The 18,478-nt window shown below is 46.3% G+C and overlaps 1 protein-coding gene across 6 annotated transcripts in view; it reads left to right on the plus strand.

Annotated features, from left to right (window-relative positions):
* Positions 1–519: 519 nt before the first annotated feature.
* Positions 520–18,478, plus strand: part of EBF1 (EBF transcription factor 1) — a 383,569-nt gene continuing 365,610 nt past the window's right edge. For 4 of the 6 annotated variants that reach the window (XM_079144601.1, XM_079144602.1, XM_079144603.1 and 1 more), the window contains exons 1-5: positions 520–1,750; positions 7,909–8,027; positions 10,135–10,291; positions 10,839–10,902; positions 11,576–11,631. In XM_079144601.1, coding sequence (XP_079000727.1) covers positions 1,733–1,750; positions 7,909–8,027; positions 10,135–10,291; positions 10,839–10,902; positions 11,576–11,631 — 414 coding nt within the window. In that variant the 5' untranslated portion in view covers positions 520–1,732. Of the gene's footprint in view, positions 1,751–2,694; positions 2,848–6,942; positions 8,028–10,134; positions 10,292–10,838; positions 10,903–11,575; positions 11,632–18,478 lie in introns of those variants that run through there. The other 2 variants (XM_079144606.1, XM_079144604.1) reach the window with 2 other exon arrangements.

Genomic DNA, 18,478 nt, shown 5'->3' on the forward strand with positions numbered 1-18,478 from the left:
GAGCTGAATGAATCTGTAAGATACAGAGTTAAGAAAAGCGGGTTCTAGTATCAGACGGATAGGCTTGGGGTCAGTTCTGCAATGTGACCTTGGATGGGCACTTATTTTCTCTAGCTTCAGTTTCTTCATCTGCAAAATGGGAAATAACATTGAAGTATTGATGCAGTATTGGTGCTTGATGCAATACATTGCCTAAGATGCTCCATAATATTCACTAAATAAATACTAGATTTTATTGCTGTTGGATAGACCAAAATAGTCATGGTTGAGGAAATAATATTTCCTTTATTAAACAACATTTAAACAGTACTGCCCAATGTAATATAAATATTAGGGACCAGGGAAGAGACAGGAGTGACTGTTCTAGTGGGGTCTGAAAAGGTTCCATAGAGGTGCCCTTTGATGCTGGTGATCATAGCGAGAGCAGTGCCTTGTCAGGTGGAGAAGAGGGCATTCCGTGGTGCACAAAGGGGCAGCGGCAAGGCGTGTTTGCCGGCATTTGAGGTTTGGGTGAAGGGGAACATCTAGCGAAAGAGAAATAAAGTGAATGGAAAACCTGTGGTAGGAAGGTCCCAACCTTCGCGGCGGTGACAGGAGGGACCCTGGGAGACGCGAGGTGGCGCTGTGACTCCATCATAAGAGATGATTCTGGCGTTCGCAGATCTCGCTCCGAGTTGCGCACCGCGGTGGGGCAGGGACCCTGGTAGGTTTGGCACCGTTTTCACGGCGGGCACCAAATAATAACAGTGATAAAGAGAATAAAGATATAAGCAAATAATCCGAAAGCAGTTTCTTTTAGCACACACCGCATCAATAACCAGAAACTGTCCGCAAGGAACGATCAGGAGCTCGGAACTGTCCAGCAGGGACTGTTGCGATCTCAGTCCTCCTAATATGCTGGCGGGTAGCGGGGACCGGCCTCGCCTGCCGAGAACTAAGCTGGCGCTAACTTGCGGACTCTGAGAGTGTCCCGCGCTCCGCAGGAGGTTCCCTGCCACCAGCGAAGCCAAGGGACCAGCCTGCCCTTGGCCCGTCAGTAGGTATCCAGCCTGCTACTTTCTTCTGGCTGGGCTTAAGTTTTTTGGAGTTCTTTGCTAGGTTTCACACGCGCAAGTGTGTTCACGAATCACGTGTGAGTTCAGGTTCTACACATATGTATGATGCTCTTGCACAACAGACAGTACTTCTGCACGTACACACTGCACTTACGTAAGCTAGACACGCGACACCCGCACACACTATCCACATAACTGTGTGCTCTTGCTTGTGTGCACCTCTGTCTCCTCAAGCACAAGCGCGCGCACGCTCTCACGTCCCAGCACACACACGGACTGTAGAGTACCACAAAATATACACACCCTTCGTTCATGGAAACGTACTTACACACTCGCATCATAAGCATCTCTCAAAGATGGCGAAGATCGTACAGCGCTCGGGGTTGGCAAATGTCCAGGGAGTTGTGCCCCAAAGGAAATAGGAGCGCAAACTTTTTATCACCCGGGCACCTCTAGCACTCTTTCTAAACTCGCCCTCTCTTTTCCAACTTTCTCCGAAGTAAACAGGCCTATTCCTCTGTTTCTCTCTAAATCTCCGCAGGCCTCTGGTTTCTTTTACCAGAGCTTGTGCTACTTAGGGGATGCTAATTTCCAAACTGCTGGAAAGCTCCCTTCTCCCACCTTCGAAGTAACTTCTATTGAGGAAGCGGGATTCCAGTGTCCCAGACAAGGGGACTATGGACAAGTGCCGAAGGGTGAGTTACAGCCGCGCTCTGGGGCAGCTTTGGATCTATGAGAGAATTTCTGGCAGTGTCCCCAGCTGTATTCTCCGGATTCAAAATAACTTGAGATTTTAGCCTCCTATGGTTACTTCCAGGGAGAATCTTCTCCCCAACTAAAGCACATTCGCAGGTGTCTAGATTTCCATCCTCTGATGTACGTTACCGAAGTCCCCCCAAATGTATGTGTTTAGCGTCTTTCGGGCAAGCTTGCGTGAGCTCTGAGACCTCAGCTGGGACTGGGACAAACGACTGAGGCCAAGTAAATGTGACAGACCGGGCTGGAGCTGGATGCCCCTGGTGAGCCCTATCCCGAGAGGGCTGGGAGAGAAGCGCTTGGTGGCTGACGAGTGGGTGCGCCTTCAGTTCCAGCGCTCGTTAGGACTTTTCGGAACCTTCCCGCGTGCTCTTTCCCTCCTCTGTCTCCCGGAGGCGGCGTGCGCGCTCTCTTCTTTCCTTTAGAATTCGGAACCCAGACCCAGGGACCGGAGAGCCAAGGGGTCCGTGAGCGTTCTGGGGTAGGAGACTCACGCTGCCGTTGGGCGGATGGTTTGGCTTCCAGGTTAAGGCGCAGGCCCTGGAGAATTGTGGTTTGACAACTGTACTAGCTGTGTGGCCGTGGACACTTTTTAAAAAATCTTTCCTCATCGGTCCTCAGTTTCCCCACCTATGAAATGGGAGTGAACTTATCTGTCTTCTTGGTCTGTGGTGGAAATTCAGTGAATCTATACCGGTAAAGTCTTCGACAAATGGCATCTATTATTATCTGGGACGCCCCCGGGGGAAACCCGAGAGAGCTTACAGGCTCGCTTCGGGATGATTTGTCCGAACCCTTAGCCCCAGGCTCCTGGTCCTAGCAGACTAAACTCTTCCACATGTCCCTACCTCCTGTCTGTGGTGGCTTTGTCCTTCTCTAGGCCTTAGTTCCCCCGGCTTATCCCAGGTGCGCTCCCTGGGACTGGACGTGTCAGACTGAGAGAGCCAAGGGGGACTCTGCAGATCACGGGAGTCGGAAACGGGGATCAGAGTCCGGATTTCCGGTGGAATTGTGGCCTGCAGCTCCCACGCGGAGGGTGAGATCACCGAGGGAAAGGGCCAGGGTTAGCTGGTCGGTGGGTCCCGCTGGTGGACCACTCTTGTCCGCGTCCGGAGTGCCGAACCCAGGCGCTCGCAGAGCTGCGCCAGCGCCGGTCCCGGCTTTCCCAGACTCTGGGTCGCCACCTACTCATCCCTCTCCCCGCCGGCAGCGGATTGGCCTCTGCCCATCCCCGCCTCCACCTCCGACTCCAGGTTGCGGGGGACTCTTCAGGAACCCGCGCACCTGGAGGGACTTTGCGGTTTGGGCTTTGTCACCCTATTCTCCCGTTCCCGTCCCTTGCCCGCACTGAAGGAGCGTCTACCTTCCCACCTCACTCGCGGCAGTCTCTAGCAAGTGGCAAAGGTGAGAGATCACTTTCCCGGGCAGGTTCCCCTTACTAGAGGAACGAAGATCCAAAGATTTTTCTAAGTGACAAGTCCCAAGTCTGGCCTCCTGGGGGCGGACGAGCAGAGACGATTCCCTCCTTTCCCGGGACGTTTCCGCTGGTCCTAGTTAGGCTGAATTTATCAGCTCTTTTCTCTTTTGGGGGGGCGGGGGTGGGGGTAAGGGGCCGGTTTCCACCTGAGTCCCCAGAAATCATTGCGGCGACTCATGCTCTTCAGGAAAAGGAATTGATTCCTCTGTGTTTCAAGAAGGTTGGTACAGCCAAGGAGGAGAAGTTGGGGGTGAGGGATGGGGAGGCTTGCTCACTGGCCTGAACATCCTCCGGCGGGTGACCCTGAGAACCGGGCAGCCCTGCCTGAGAGTTGGAGCATTTGAGAGAATGTGGTCTGTGCCCCCGTGCAGTGAAGAAACTTGGAGCAGCTCAGGGAGCTTCAGGGAGAAGCTCATTCCCGGGAAATGCCAATCCTCTCCAATGACTCCTTGGAGTTTATACGGATGAAAGTCGGTGTGCTCTTATTTTTCATGCATAGGTTCATTTCCCTCACTTCTTCCCACCTCCCTTCTTTCTCTGAGATGATATATCAGAAACCAAGAATGTTCAAATATCTTTAAATATAAATTCCCAGGCACGGCATCAGAAGCTCTGATTGTGCAGATCTGAACAAGGCCTGGAAATCTGCCTTTTCAGAAGGCGTCCCCACCCTTCATTCCCCTGCTATGATTAGGCTGATGAGTCCAGTTTATAAATTACTAAAGTCAACTCACAGATACTCTGAAGATCTTAGGCAATGTGCTGTAGATCCTACATGCATGTGTATCTCCACAGGAGCCGTGACTATAAAGTAAAAAGGAGGAAGGCAGTCTGGATTCGCACTTTGCAGTCACCCCTACACAAAGGCTTTGTCTCTGGAGGTGGTGCCAACCTCACAGGAGAGGGAGATTTAGAAGTATTTAAGAAATTCCTTTTCAAAGTTTAGAATTCACCAGAGAGAGTGACTACTCGGCCGGTTTGGGTGTCATTCCCAGGTTTCTGTTACTCTCTCTGTCTCCCACTTTCTCTTTTTAGCCTCCTTCCTACTTAAACATTTATTACCGTCTGGGAAAGCCAGGTTGAAAGCACAAGGACACCCAGAAGAAAAGCTATGAATACTCTGCTTGATTAAAATGCAGTCACCACTCCAGGCGAGGTAACAGCCAAAGTGAGTTAGTCTTATCAAAAAGATTCCTGCCCGTCCCCCTTTATTTTTCTTCCTTCTCTATCCAGGCAGATGTGAAAATTGCCTCCCTCTTATTTAGTTCCCAGGGATATTGGCTCTGGGGCAGGAATCCAGCTGCTGAAGGCTCCTTTCTCTGTGCAAATTTCTCACTTGGGATAGTCCCCTTCAGACACCTCAATGAACACATCCTTTGCAGATGCTTCTAGATTCTGCTTGACCCCCAGAAAACCCTCTGTTGTGTGCGTCTTGCTCATTCTGGTCCTCCGAGCAGCTGTGTCTCTCCTTTCGCTGGCACTTTGCCCAGTGATCAGTTCCTTTCCTGTGTTTTCTCCATCTCTGCAGCATGGACCTCACCACACTGAACTTGAAGTCCTGCAGACTATTTACTGGAGAGTAAAATGTAGGCTAAAGGAGTTAATGAGAGGGAGGCATGAGTCTTGTGCCAGGGCTATCTGGGATTCACTGATAAGAGGGTGACCTTTGCTTCCTGACCTCTCTACCTTGAAGGTCCCCTCTGAACAGGGGGAAGGGTTTGGCTCTAAGGACCTTTGGGACCTGGGGCATCAAGTTAAGCTTGGTGCTTTGGAAAGTTTTTTTTTTTTTTTTAAGAGAAAAACATATACCATTTTAATTTATTTTTGAAAGCAGGCTCAGTTTCAATTATACATTTAGATTTCCCCCACAAGTTTGCAACCCTTTCAGTTTCTACCAGTATATCTCTCTCCTGAGCACCTACTGTATGTCAGGAAGTCTGGTAGATGCTATGGGGACCCCCCTGGATGAGAAGAACAATCTCTTCAGGTGTACCTTGGAGCAGATGGCATTAATTCTGGTACCAGGAAAAAAGTCCTCAGCACATAGAGGTGTAGAATACGTACTATCTATGAGAGCTGGGTAGGAGATAGTGTTCAAAGACGGTGGCCATGCATTTGCAGGCCTCGAACACACTCTTTCACTCAGTTTAGGAATCGAGAAGTGTTTCCATTTTTCTGTCGTGCCAGAAGCACAAAGCATAACTCTTACCTGTCTCCCTCCATTCAACATGGGCATGTGTACTTTTATCACTGTACTTCCTAAATCAAAGGGCCAAAGAAGGCCAGCAGAAAGGGGACCTGGATTTCTGGCAGAGAATTTCCCCCAAGGGGTCTTTAGCAGATTTGGCTAAGTTCCTTTGAGGGCAATGAAACAGAAGTTGACCATGTGCTTAGTAGAGGTTACAACCTGCTAAAAAATGATGGGGCATGCTACCCGCCTCTAGCCATTACTTCCACCATCCACAAGCATATATGCTAAAGGTAGAAGACAATTTCTTCTCTTTCCTTCCATCTTTCCTTCTCCCTCTCTTCTTCCCCTCCCTCCCTTTTATTGTCTCCCCCCTCCCTTTGCTTCCCCTCCTTCTTTCCATTCCCTGCCCCGGGCTCTCCCTTTCTGTTTATATGGCTGGAACAGAAGTTGAGAGGGGTTTGTTTACCGCCCCCCCCACCCCGCCCTTTTAACAGGAAGAAATTCCGCACCAAACAACCAACAAATCAGAGGTATACGTTGTCGTTTTGGTAGTTACTCTAAAGAAGAAGAAAAAACTACTTTGGGGCGGAGCTGAGGAGTTGGAGACGGAATTTGAGAAAAAAAATTTAAAACGCACCCTGACACAGCCGCAGTGAGACCTATTATCCCACTGTTCACATATCTTCACAGTTGCCCAAGAGAAGTGAGCGTGTAAGAGTGCTTAACATCGCCGGCCTCCGGGTTAGTGAGGAGCGAGAAGCGTTTCAGAGGCCAGGGTGGGTTCGGAGTCTGGATTCCCCACTCCCAGGGGACCCTCAGAGCCTCACTTGCGCGGTCGTGAATTCACCCGCCCCTCCCAGCGTGGAGACATTGTCTCTCCGCGAGCTCCCAGCACCGATCTCGCGCACCCATATTCCATCCCACCACCCCGCCTCAAAGCGAAGAGGTGGGCACCTGGGACACGCGTCCTGCTTTTCCTGTCTGGGCTCTCCCGTCTCCTCCACTTTTGCCCCCGACGTCCCAGGACTGCGGAGCAGGACGTGGAATCAGCCCTGGGAGAACGAAGCCTGTATGCCTCGAGCGCGCTCAGGGCGCAGCAAGGATGCTAAGGGACAGCAATAGCCGGGGTGCAGATCTCCAGCTCAAATCCCTGGAAAGGATACCCCCCTCTCCTTCCTTCTGTCCCCTTTTCCGCTCCAGTCGACCCGACTCCTCCCCAGCCCAGACGCCTTGCTCAGCGCTCCCTAGCTCGCCACTTTGCAAGGAACTTTGCCCGGCTTCTCCGCGCCACCGGGAGAAGGATGTTAATGAGGGAGCGTGGCCTGGCGCTGTGAGCAAGCCAGATCTTCAGCGGCGATTGGCTGCGGCGAAGCGGAAGGATGACGTTATGCAAAGAAGGGGAGGGGCCTCGAGGCGCGAGCCCCGCCTCCTCCCTTTGGGGTTAGTGTGCCTGTGTTTAGCTCTGGGGAGAGTCAAACTGGATTCCATAGGGAAAGCCTGCAAATCACTTCTATTTTAGCAAGGAGAAAACAGAATCTCCATCCAGCAGGGTCCACCCCTCTCTCTTTCTCCCAGTCCTCTCTTTCTCTCTCTCTCTTTCCCCCCCCCCCCTTCCTCTTTCCCTTTCTCCCCCCCTTCCCCCCACCCTCTCTGGTGTAGCTGTCTACGGCAACCAGCGTCCTCCTCATCTACACGCACTGAAAGGAAAGAAACATCTTTGGTTGGGAGAGAAGGAGGAAAAAAAAAAAAAAAAGAAAGGAAAAAACTTGCCTGGTTGTGGAAAATGACACTTGAAGTAGCAAAGCCGGCAGCGCGAGTTGAGTCTATTGTTTCTTAAATTGCTATCACTTTTTTTTTTTTTTTTTTTTTTTTTCTTCCTGATTCTTCAAGTGAAGGGTACCTCTACAAAAGGAAACTCCAGCCCCTCCTGTTCTCCACCGGCCTGTGATCACTACCAAAAAAAAAAAAAAAAAAAAAAAAAAAAAAAAAAAAAGCAAAAAAAAAAAAAGGCAAAAAAAAAAAAAAAAAAAAAAAAAAAAAAAAAAAAAGCACCCAAACCAAAAATCAACCAACCAAACAACCCCCAACAGCCAAGCATACATCTCTAATTTTTTTTATTTTGGTCTTTTCGTTGGATTTTCCCTTTCTTCTTCTTTTTTTTTTCCTCTCCTTTTTTTTTTCCGGGTTTATCGCTCTGCTTTGAACGAAGGTTTACATTTTTTAAAAATTTGCTTTCCAGCCCGCCTTGATCTTCTAGTGCGAGTTCATCGACTCAAAAAAAAAAAAAAAAAAAAAAAAAAAAAAAAAAAAAAAAAAAAGCAACTCTGGTTGGCGTTTTCTTTTTTTTTTTCTATTTTTTTTTTTTTTTCTATTTTCGAGGGGGAGGAGATTTTCCACAAGAAAAGGTTGTTTTCATGTTTGGGATTCAGGAAAGCATCCAACGGAGTGGAAGCAGCATGAAGGAAGAGCCGCTGGGCAGCGGCATGAACGCGGTGCGGACGTGGATGCAGGGCGCCGGGGTGCTGGACGCCAACACAGCGGCGCAGAGGTGGGTATCGCGCGGGGACCGCGGCCGAGGGAGCTAGCTGCAAGCGGGAGAGCTGGGAGGCGGCTGCCGCTGCGGCTGCCCCGGGGCCGGGCCGCACAGCTGCGTCCGCTGCTGCGCTCCGCTAGCCGCCGGAGCTCCGCGCTCCCCGGCTGCGCTGCATTCGTCGCCTGCGGCCGGAGAACCAGGAGCTGCCTGCGAGGAGCCCACGCTTTGCCGGCACTTTCCGCTGCCTCCTCTGTGACTGTTTTCATTTTGTTTTAACCCAGAAGAGGCGTCTCGCCAGCATGCTGTTGGATATCTGTGTTTTTGTGATCGTTCTTTCTTTTCTGTCAGGCTATATCTATTTTTCTTTTTTCTTTCCTTTTTTCCTCCTTATTCCCTTTCTTCCTGCCTTACTCAATTTTCTTCTCTTCTCCCTCCTCCTTCCCTCCTCCTCTTTTTTTCCTCCCTCCATTTCTTTCCTTTTCTCTTCCTTTCTTTCTCTTCCTTCTTTCTTTTCTTTCCCCTTCTTTTTAAATTCCCTTCTTTCATTTCCTTTCCCTCCTTACCTTCATCCTTCCTTCCTCTCTTCCTTCTGTCCTTACTCTTCTTTCTCCACTCTTCCCTACTCTCCTCTCTCTCCCCTTGCCTTTACCTCTCGGTCTCTTCTGTTTTCTCTCCCCATTTCTCCCCCGAGTCTTCTCTTATTTCTCCTATCTGGTTCTCCCTCCCTCCCTCTCTCTCTCTCTCTCTCTCTCCCCTTCAGTTTTTCTCAGTCCATCGGTAGAATAGCAACTCCCAACTTTAATTCTGACATCTCCTAAGTCTTCCCCACCCCCTGTCACCGTGGCCTCTTCCAGCCCCTCTCCCACTCAAAGCTCCCCAGATGCTAGACTGTGTGGCCCGGAGGCACTGCCCTTGGAGGTTGACTTGAGGAACTTCCCTGGGCACACCCAATGCCCTTTTCCAGGGGCTCCTGGTCCCAAGTGAGAAATAGTGCCCTTTTAATTCCCGGCCACCAGCTGGGCTTAGGGGAGCGGGAAACCTGGTGGCCCCAGGCCGTATCAGACTCAGAGAGTGCGGAAGGGGAAGAAGGAAGATGACTAATTACATCATTCCCAGCTTCCCGGGGCTGGAGACAAGTGTCCCGAGCACTGTTACTATCCCCGCTGAGCACAAGGTTGGGGGTAGTTGGTAGTGAGAGTGAATTGGGTAACTGGGCTGAAACGAAAGTGTGTGTGTGTGTGTGTGTGTGTGTGTGTGTGTGTGTGTGTGTGTATGCGCTCGCGACGCGCCCTGTGTTTGTGCATGTATGTCCCTCTGTGCGCTTGTGTTGGGCAGGTCGGGCTGTCAGTGGCAGCCGGCACCCCTGGTGCCCAAGCCTTCAGTCCCCCAGTGGGTGAGCTGAGCTAGCAACCCTGACCCTTAGGATTTCTGGAATGACTATGAGGATTTCTGCAGAGCAGAGAAACTTTTCCAGGAGAGGTCTTTACAAAACATGTCAGTTCTTTCTCCCACAGAGACCACCCCGCCCCCCGACAAGTCTGAGTCCCATCCTGGACCCTTCTCCACATGTTTTGGGGTGGAAAATTGGTTTCCCCAGGCCAGGCATCAGCAAGGCACAGGAGGTTTCCTGGAGGGTGGCTGTTACAGCGATAAGTGGAGCTTGTCTTCATTCATTTCCACCTGTCCTTGTACCTGAGACAGGAGATTCCAAAGAGGAGCGGGAACCTACTCCTATGCCCCCTCCCGCTAAACTTTGGGCTCTTCAAACCTCCTTCACTGCCACTTTTCTAACCACCCCCGCCCCAACTCAGCGCGGCTCAGGTCGGAGAAAATGCTTATAGCGTTCCATCTCGCGCGCAAAACCCAAACAAAACTTTCACACCTCTTTGGCGAGTTTTGAGGACCGGCTCTGCCCTCCGCAGGGAGGACAAGCACAAGCAGAGACATGCATACTGGATTATTGGCTACTTCTGGGGCGCCTGAGGGGTCGTGGAGGGAGTCTACTGGATGTTTTGGGGAAAGAGGAGGTGGGTGTTTGAGGATTCCCGGGTGTGTACCGGTAATGAGGGGGGCGCGAGTCGAAGTCTTGCTCTGCCGTCTAACTCTGCGTCTTTGGCCGCAGCGGGGTGGGTCTGGCCCGGGCTCACTTTGAGAAGCAACCGCCTTCCAATCTGCGGAAATCCAACTTCTTCCACTTCGTCCTGGCCCTCTACGACAGACAGGGCCAGCCCGTGGAGATCGAGAGGACAGCCTTTGTGGGGTTCGTGGAGAAGGAAAAAGTAAGTGGGCGCAGCGCCTCCTCCCCTTGTTCGCGGCTCGGGGAGCAGGCCCTGATGCCTTGGGAGGCGTGCTCCTCCATGAGTGCAAAGCATTCACAACACACTCCTGTGAGGGGTCCCCAAGCCATTTCCCGTCCCGGACGAATCTGGGCTCCCAGTACACGGGGTCCTGCTCCATAAAAGTTCGCGTGGAGCCCCTAGAGCTGGAGAAAGGCGAGCCCGGCTTCACAATCCACTGTCATGGGTGCCGGGATGAACTCGTCTTCGACTACCAGACCACACAGCTGCCTCTGATGGCCCAGGCCCGCGTCCCCAGGCCCTGGGAAGAGGATCACCCCTTCGCGCCCCACGGAATTTTCTGGAAGGGGAGAGAGAGCAGTTTGGGATGGGAACGAAGGAGGGATCACAGTTTGCAGCATTTTCTGTTGCTCCGGGGCTCACCGGCCCGGGGTCCCGGCTTGGGGAAAGTTGCCTCGAAGTTGGTCCACTCGCTCACGCCGACCTCTCTCCTGCGTCTCTTGTGTCTTTGCGTTCTGCTGCAAACTAGGAAGCCAACAGCGAAAAGACCAATAACGGGATTCACTACCGGCTCCAGCTCCTCTACAGCAATGGTGAGGCTCCCGTCGGGTCTGTGCCTGCACCCTGGGGTTCCATGTCCAGGCAGGGCACTCAGGGATCTCCAGGCGGAGGAAAGCCTCCCCAGCGAAGCTCAGTCTGCCATTCTGCAGGTGACCCTAACTCTCCTAAGTTTCCTCTTAGGAAGTTTCACCGGAAGGGGCCTGGAGTGGCCTCAGGGCCGCTTTGTCCCTCCAGTACGTACTTGAGGCCAGGTGTGGTGCCCCAGTCTTCTCTGGGTCACTTGCCTTCTTTCTCCCCTTCCTGAGGCCTGTTCCTTCTATGTGGCCCAGACTCCAGGCCCAAGGTTAGCAGCGGTGGTGACCTTAATGGCTCTAGGCGATGGCAGAGGGTCTCCTGCTTGGGAAGGAAGAGTAGTCGGGGGGTGGGGGGGTCCTGCCTCATTCCTAGTTACAGGCTGTAAGTCTGACTTCTTAGAGCACCTGAGCTAGGCCAGCGTCAACTATCGGATGCTGGGGAGGGAGGTCCAGGCTATGCTTCTCCAGGGTTGGGAGTTCCGATCCGCCTGAGACCCTTTCCCCCTTTCGTGTGCTTGAGTGTACTTTTGTTGTAGTTGCTATTTGTTTTGTTATTATCGCCCCTTCCCTCGTGACTGATCTTCTTTCATTTCTCATTTCATTCTCTTTCGTTTCCTCCTCTTTTCCCCAGGGATAAGGACAGAGCAGGATTTCTACGTGCGCCTCATTGACTCCATGACGAAACAAGTAAGTTTCTTAATTTCGCGCTGTGGGGGTGACACTAGATTTCCGGGAAATCAAGAAGCTGGTTGCTCTCCAGCGGGAGGACTGGAACTCAAACCCTCCATGCTAGTGTGGACCTGGGACCATGCTTTCCGTGCCGCCTTCCGGAGCCCATCCGTGCGCTGGCGCCTCCCCGTGGGGAGCGTAGCTCGACGGCTGCTTCCCTCTAGGGGCAGCTCAGGCCTTGGGAATTGAGCCCGCGGGGTGCTGAGTGAAGTGAATGGGGGCTGAACTTCCTCTGACTTGGCCCGGCAGCCCCAGGGGGCGCAAAAGGTGCCCCGGGGCTCTGGGGCAGCTTGGTCTTAACTTCTGAAACCCAAGCCAACCTGGCCTCGCAGGGGAGGCCCTGGGCCGAGGAGTTGAAGTGTAGGGGCAAAGGGGGCTTTCCCGGGAGTGCCGATCGGGACAGGGCACAGATGACCACTCCACAGATTTTTTTTTTTTTTTTTTTTTTTTTTTTTTTTTTTAAAGGAGGTGATAGTGGAGGGCAGTGTTGGAACAGGGAGCGACAATTGTTAAGGATATTTTGCAAAAACCCTCCCGCTTTTGCCTCCAAGTTTGGCAGGATGCCAGGCAGCATGAGTGAGCTTGCGGTCTTAAAGGTACATAGACGGCCTTTTCCTAAGCTCCCAACACGCGGTGTCAGGCAGTATACATTAAGGTTGAGTTATGGTTTAAAAGATACAATTATGAGCCGAGTCAGAAGAGAGGCCTGACATTTTAATGAGGCGCAGGAGTTCTCCCCCTTCTTAATTTTAAGAAAAAAAGTTTAGTTTCAGAATGAAGTAGCTGGTTAGGTAGTTGCAGAACTTAGTAGCAGAAATAGGAAGACAGCTTTATTGGGTGGGGGAAAGAAATCAGAACAAAGAGAAAAGTTATTCATTGTGTACTACCAGCATTTAGTTAGAGGATTACAATTTGTTTACTTGATTGTTATTTTAATATGTTCCCTTTAAAATAAGGAAGGTGATGTTCTCTCAAACACTGGTTTAGAAAGTTTGAAATTAGGGTATGCATGCATATTTAAAAACTGCTTTTACATAGGCATGGCTTAAATATGTTGTCCAAAATGCACATTAATTCGCTGTTGGTAATTTTAAAATATATTCAACAAGAACCAGTTTAATAACAGCTAATTTCGATGATTGCTCTTGTATTTCATTGTGACCTAAGTAGAAAACAAGAGGGCATGAAACATATTTTTAAGAAGAATAAATATCTATTGAAATTGATTTCAGGTTATCTCCTTAAAAGATTTGCCTTTCTTGAAGATTCTGCTCATTACTTATTTGGTAGATCAAGAGTAAATTCCCATTTATACTTTCAGGCTTGGTCTTATTTTCTTTAATGAATTTGATTATTGCACAGGATAATTATCTTGCATAATTATGTGTTTATGTGTTTTGGTAATTTTTTTTCTTGCCAAGCAGAAACACAAAAGCCTGACTTCAGTAACTTTTTTCTTTTATAATATCAAAACAAAAATATCTTAAGTGGAGTTTTGTTTTCAAAAATTGTCTTTGATACCCTGAACATCCTTTCCTGCCATTCTTACCAGAGCAGGGAAAGGCGGGGGAGAGTATGAACTCTAATACATATTCCATATGTTTTTATTAGGATTTATTTTTTAAAAGGTAAAACAGTCATAGACACAAATAAGTATATAAGGCCCATCTGTACAACATTGGCCACTGAAATGTTAAATTCTAGGCAGCACAGTTTTAAGGAGCACAAAATTTGAACATGTTTAAAATGATTCTGACTTAAACCTCCTCAAAACTTTATTTTAGCTCTGTCTAAACAAAACATGCCACCAAGAATTGATTTTTCCATCACAAAATGAACTGACCTTACACACTAACATATACAATGATGGGAGAATAATCTTTTGATTTTTATAAAGCAATACGTCAAATATTTTACTAACAAGGTCATAGAGCTTAAGAGAAGCTGCAGCTAAAGTCATTCTTCGATCATTTGGTATCATCATAATTCTAGGAGAAGGGAAGGAAAGGATGGGAGGGAGGAGTGAGAACAGGATATAGTTTTATTTTTAATGATAGCAGGTCTGAGAAAGTCATTCACCATATGTGACATCTTACTGAAAGTTAAAATTATAGATGTGTGCAATTATATATTTTGGTGGGGAGTATCCTGAAAAAAGGTTTAGTAATTGTCTAAGTTAGTACAAATAGTATGAAGAAAAAGGGATAGTTCAAGACGTACCTGTTTGTTTTCATAATAATGGTTTAAATAACTACCTTCTCTGTAGCTTTCGATTTGAAAGTCAGTTCTTGCTCATTATCCAGTTGCTTGTTCTTGATTACCTGCTGTAAGAGTTTTGAAAGTAGGTTAGCTACTTGTGTACACAGTTAATACAATAGTCTCCCCAAAGCAGATAGATCAGCAGGAAGAAGTCTACCTTTCCCTAGCTGTGACATAATATTTATATTTAGCCTTAGAGAATAAAGCAGTAGATCTTAATCTAGCTTGAGATTATTTTATAAATAAATGCCCAGTCTGATTTTAAATTTCTTTCATTTTTTATTTTACTTAAATATACAGTGGTCCCTTTAATCAGAAATAAGGCTTGATATAAGCTGACTAATTAAATGGTTACTTTATTCCCCCTGGGAAATTCTTCCTGATAGATTCCAGATTTTGATTTTAGAGTGCAGAATGGGATACTTCTGGTGATGTGAGTTCTGATGACATCACAAATTGTGGTGGGAATACCTGGCCACTGTTCAAGTGTCTTCTTAGTTGCTTGTTTATCATAACATTTTTTTGGTAGTAGAGATATGGCTTTGTATGTGTGATATCATATCCTTGATTCCCAAGCTAGGATTAAAATTCTTAAGAACTCTTGGGCAGGTGACATGCAAAACTAGCTGCGCATTCTAAATTTTCGTAGATTGCTCCTGATCTTGAGCTAGCAGCATTGAGATCAAACAGAAATGTAGTCAATCAACCAAGATGTATTGATATGACACAGAGTTTCACACCTTTTCAAAGTGTCTCATTAGACTGTTTTGGGTAATGACTCTTAATTTTGGACTCTACCAGAAAAGAAGCACTTTAATAGAAGTGAATGTGTAAGACTCTGGGGCTCCTTATAACTAAGGCTTCCTTGTAAAATTCATAGAAAATAAAAGTCTTGCTTTTGGGAAGGGTTGTTCAAAACTAAGTTTAGCTGAACTAAAAATAGATTGTTTTCATGTCATTGCTGTTTTTGGTATTCTATTAGTGAGCATGCAAAAAAGTCCTGTAGGATCCAGAAGTTTATGGTTGTTGCATCCAGTAATAGTATCCACTGCAGAAGCTCAGATGAACCCATTGGATGAGGTCAGAGGTTCAATATGCTTTATTTCAGATTTTGGTCTACTACTCGTAATATGATTACATTCTGGATTGCTTCAGTGATGTATTTATCTTTAAATAGTAAAAAAAAAAAAAAAAAATATATATATATATATATATTATTAGCTCCCTTCCTAACATCTTGCTTAAAGAGTGACATTTTTTTTCAGTGACACTCAAAGAAAGAATATCAAATTTCATAAACTTATCAAAAACAAATGTTCCCTGCCCAAGCAAAAACTTTTTTGGAGAAGGGAAAATAGTCATCACCTAATCTTTGTATGTGTGGATTTAAAGGTGGGAGATGTGTGTGTGTGTGTGGGGGGGGGGGGTGGACCCACACAGTGGGGGGGTCTGAGGTGCAATTATCAAATGCTGTCAGATTCCTTCTCCCAGCCAGACTTCTTTATATATTGTTTTGATGTTCCCAGTACTTTAAGTAATTGATGCAAGTGCATTTTTTCCTATTGATTGTTTTCTTATATCCTACCACGACTTTGTAGATCTGATTAGCAACTCTCTCAGTTTAGGGTTCTTCGTGGGTAGAAAAACACATTTTTAATATATCTATAAGCTCCCAAGGAATTCACCAATCCAGCAGAGAGGTTCTTTCATAGATCTGGGGAAAGAAACAAAAAAGGTTAGAACAAGTTCGTAATTAAGGGCCATCTTTCAGCAGCTTTCTATCTCCTTTGGTAACATGTCAAAAATGCAGGTGATTTAAATTTCCTTGCACATAGAGGGATGAAGAAGTTTGGAATTTTTATGCATGATCAGGACCTGTGTTTGGGAAAATGTAAACTCATCACAGTGGAAAATGTGTTGTTTGGAGTCTGGGGGTGAAAACAAAGCTGATGGTTTTGGAGAGATTGCTGGAGCCAGATGGCCTAGCACTTCCCCAGTCTGGCGGTCCAACTGCTCCCTCCTGGATATATACAGCCATTTGTTCGGGGATATTTACGCTAGAGCTGTTTCCATGTGAATGTTTGAACAGCATTAAAAACGAACATATTAGCAGGGATGCATCTATCGAACGTGTATGACTGTACAGTCTGTTATGTCTGTCTTTACTTAGATTGCTGAGAGGGATGAAGGAGTGTTTGGACATTGGCAAATTGTTGACATAGTTGTTGAGCAAGAAAGATTTGGTCTTAGCAAGTAATTAAAATATATAAGCTTTTGGAATCAAACTAATGGGAATAATGATAGCACCCACCTCAAAGCTCTGCTGTGGAAATTAAATGAATTCATACACGTAAAGGGCTTAGAACACAGACTGAGGCATACTAAGTGCTTCATAAATTAGCTTCTCCTATTATTTTATTTTTATTATTATTATCGCTCTATCGGGTTGACAAAGCCAATTGTATCTACGAATGTGGATGTAGGTGTAGTTACCACATGACCAAAATATCTTTTATGACTGCTAGGAAAAGAAATATAATGTAGAATTGATTTGATGATTTAGTTTAGTATTTTTTTTTTTCAGGGCATTTGAATAGCATAAGAGGTTTTGTTTCTTTGTGACAAGAGAAATGTATTCTGCATTGGGTACAAGTTTGCTTTTTATTCAGGACTGTGATGTAACTGTACAGCATACTGAATATGATATCATTCCTTTGCAACTTTCCTGATCCACTTCTGAAAATGGGCCTGCTTAACTGTTGAGCTGAAATTACATCTTTGTGATTTGTTCACCACTAGTGAAGCTGCTAATGGAAGCAAAATAATTTTTTATTTTATCCCACTGTTAATGTCCGATTTCTGTTTGACCCAGTTGTTTATGAAATGTCAGGTTTGTAGGGTTTTCTTTGGCACAGTTAAATTTTTAACTAGGATTCTTTTACCTGCTAGAAATCTCTAGGACCACGTTAACTAGTGATTTTTTTTTAATGACCAGCAGTGGAATTTGGTTGAATGCGATGATTACTGTTACAGTATGTTCATATCGTAGGTGTTCATATTATTTTTCGATTAGTTCAGTTCTTGGTAATTTGCTACCAAAGGCGTGTTAACAATTTAAATTCAGAGGATATTTCACTTCTGGTTGAAGGAGGTACTTTGTATGCTCATGAACTTAGCCTCTTAAGGTGACAAATTGAATTTGGCCTTTTATTTTGTATATGGGAAAAAGAGTAATATTTTCAAAGTTACTGTTTTGATTTGAGTGGAAAAGTGGGAGTTTTGTTAGTTATAGATAATCTTCTTTTTCTTTCTCTCTCCCTTCTTGTTTTAAACTAATGATGACAAGTCTTCTGTTGTTTAGTTGCAAACCAAGAAAGGCTCCTAATGGAAGCATTTTAAAAGCTGTTCAGATTTTGCTGTACCAATGTCAAAAGTATTCTCCTTGCTCTCTCTCTCTCATTTTTTTTTTTTTTTTTTTGAGGGGGCCTGGAACACAAAGAGTTAAAACTATTAGAAAAGTAAACAAAGGGAACCGAGCTCAATTCTCTGTACTTCCTTTGGCATCCTATTGAAGTGTGATCCTGGTGTATGTTCACTGTGTATTTTTCGTTTTACTGCGTGGTCTTTATCCATAGTAAGTTTCGGCTCACTTTTAAGAGCCAATGATACTTTAGCAAAGCAGGGGTGAACCTGGACTTCAAAGGTGCCCTCTCAAACAGTGGCAACTGAGGTACTCTTATTGTCTTGAGCAACTGGTTTCCAAAGATGTTGCAGGTTAACTTATAATTGAGCATTTGAAATTGTTGCATTTTATCCTCTAACAGTAAAACTTCCAACGCTGCTGTTGCATAAGGATGTGAAAGTTTAACGGCTCCTGTTTTCTCTTCAGTTCATTACAACAAAGCAAAACCAAAAACAAACAAACAAAGCAAAAACCCTTCAATTTGAAAGTGAAGAGGAAAATTAAAAATAATATGCAATATTTTCTGTCTCATTATTTTCTGACTGATCATCAGAGGACACTATTTAGAAAGGAGAGACTAGTTCATCAGGAAAAGAAATCTGCCTCACTGTTTATCAGTATCACCAGGATTTTAAAGTTGAGATGAACTTATTGCTGTTTACAATTTTACTTTTCTTCCTGTACATGCATTCCCACTGCCTTAAGGGATTTATTTGCCATTGCAGAATTAATGTCAACATCATTTTCACTTGATACTGTATTTTTTGTTTCTTAAGTTACACACCTCATCTCAATTCACCATCAATTGATATATTTAAATAACATATTTTTGTATAATTCCTCTCCCTCTGCTGCCCATCTTTGCAAACAGCCCTCTCATCCTCACTTCTGATAAACACATTGATTTATTTAAACCACTGTTGTCTTTGCCACTCTCACAGCAGACACCTTCCTCCCAGGGAGCAGACACATGATTTACTGTGGAGGATGACAATAAGCCTTCTTCTTGGTGTCCCATTGTCTGGGCCCTAAACCAGCTGTCTATTAAAATGGTTTCACTTAAAATAGTCAATGCTGTTTATA

This window comes from Sciurus vulgaris (genome assembly GCF_902686455.1).
Source record: "Sciurus vulgaris genome assembly, chromosome: 6".
NCBI classification, from domain to species: domain Eukaryota; kingdom Metazoa; phylum Chordata; class Mammalia; order Rodentia; family Sciuridae; genus Sciurus; species Sciurus vulgaris.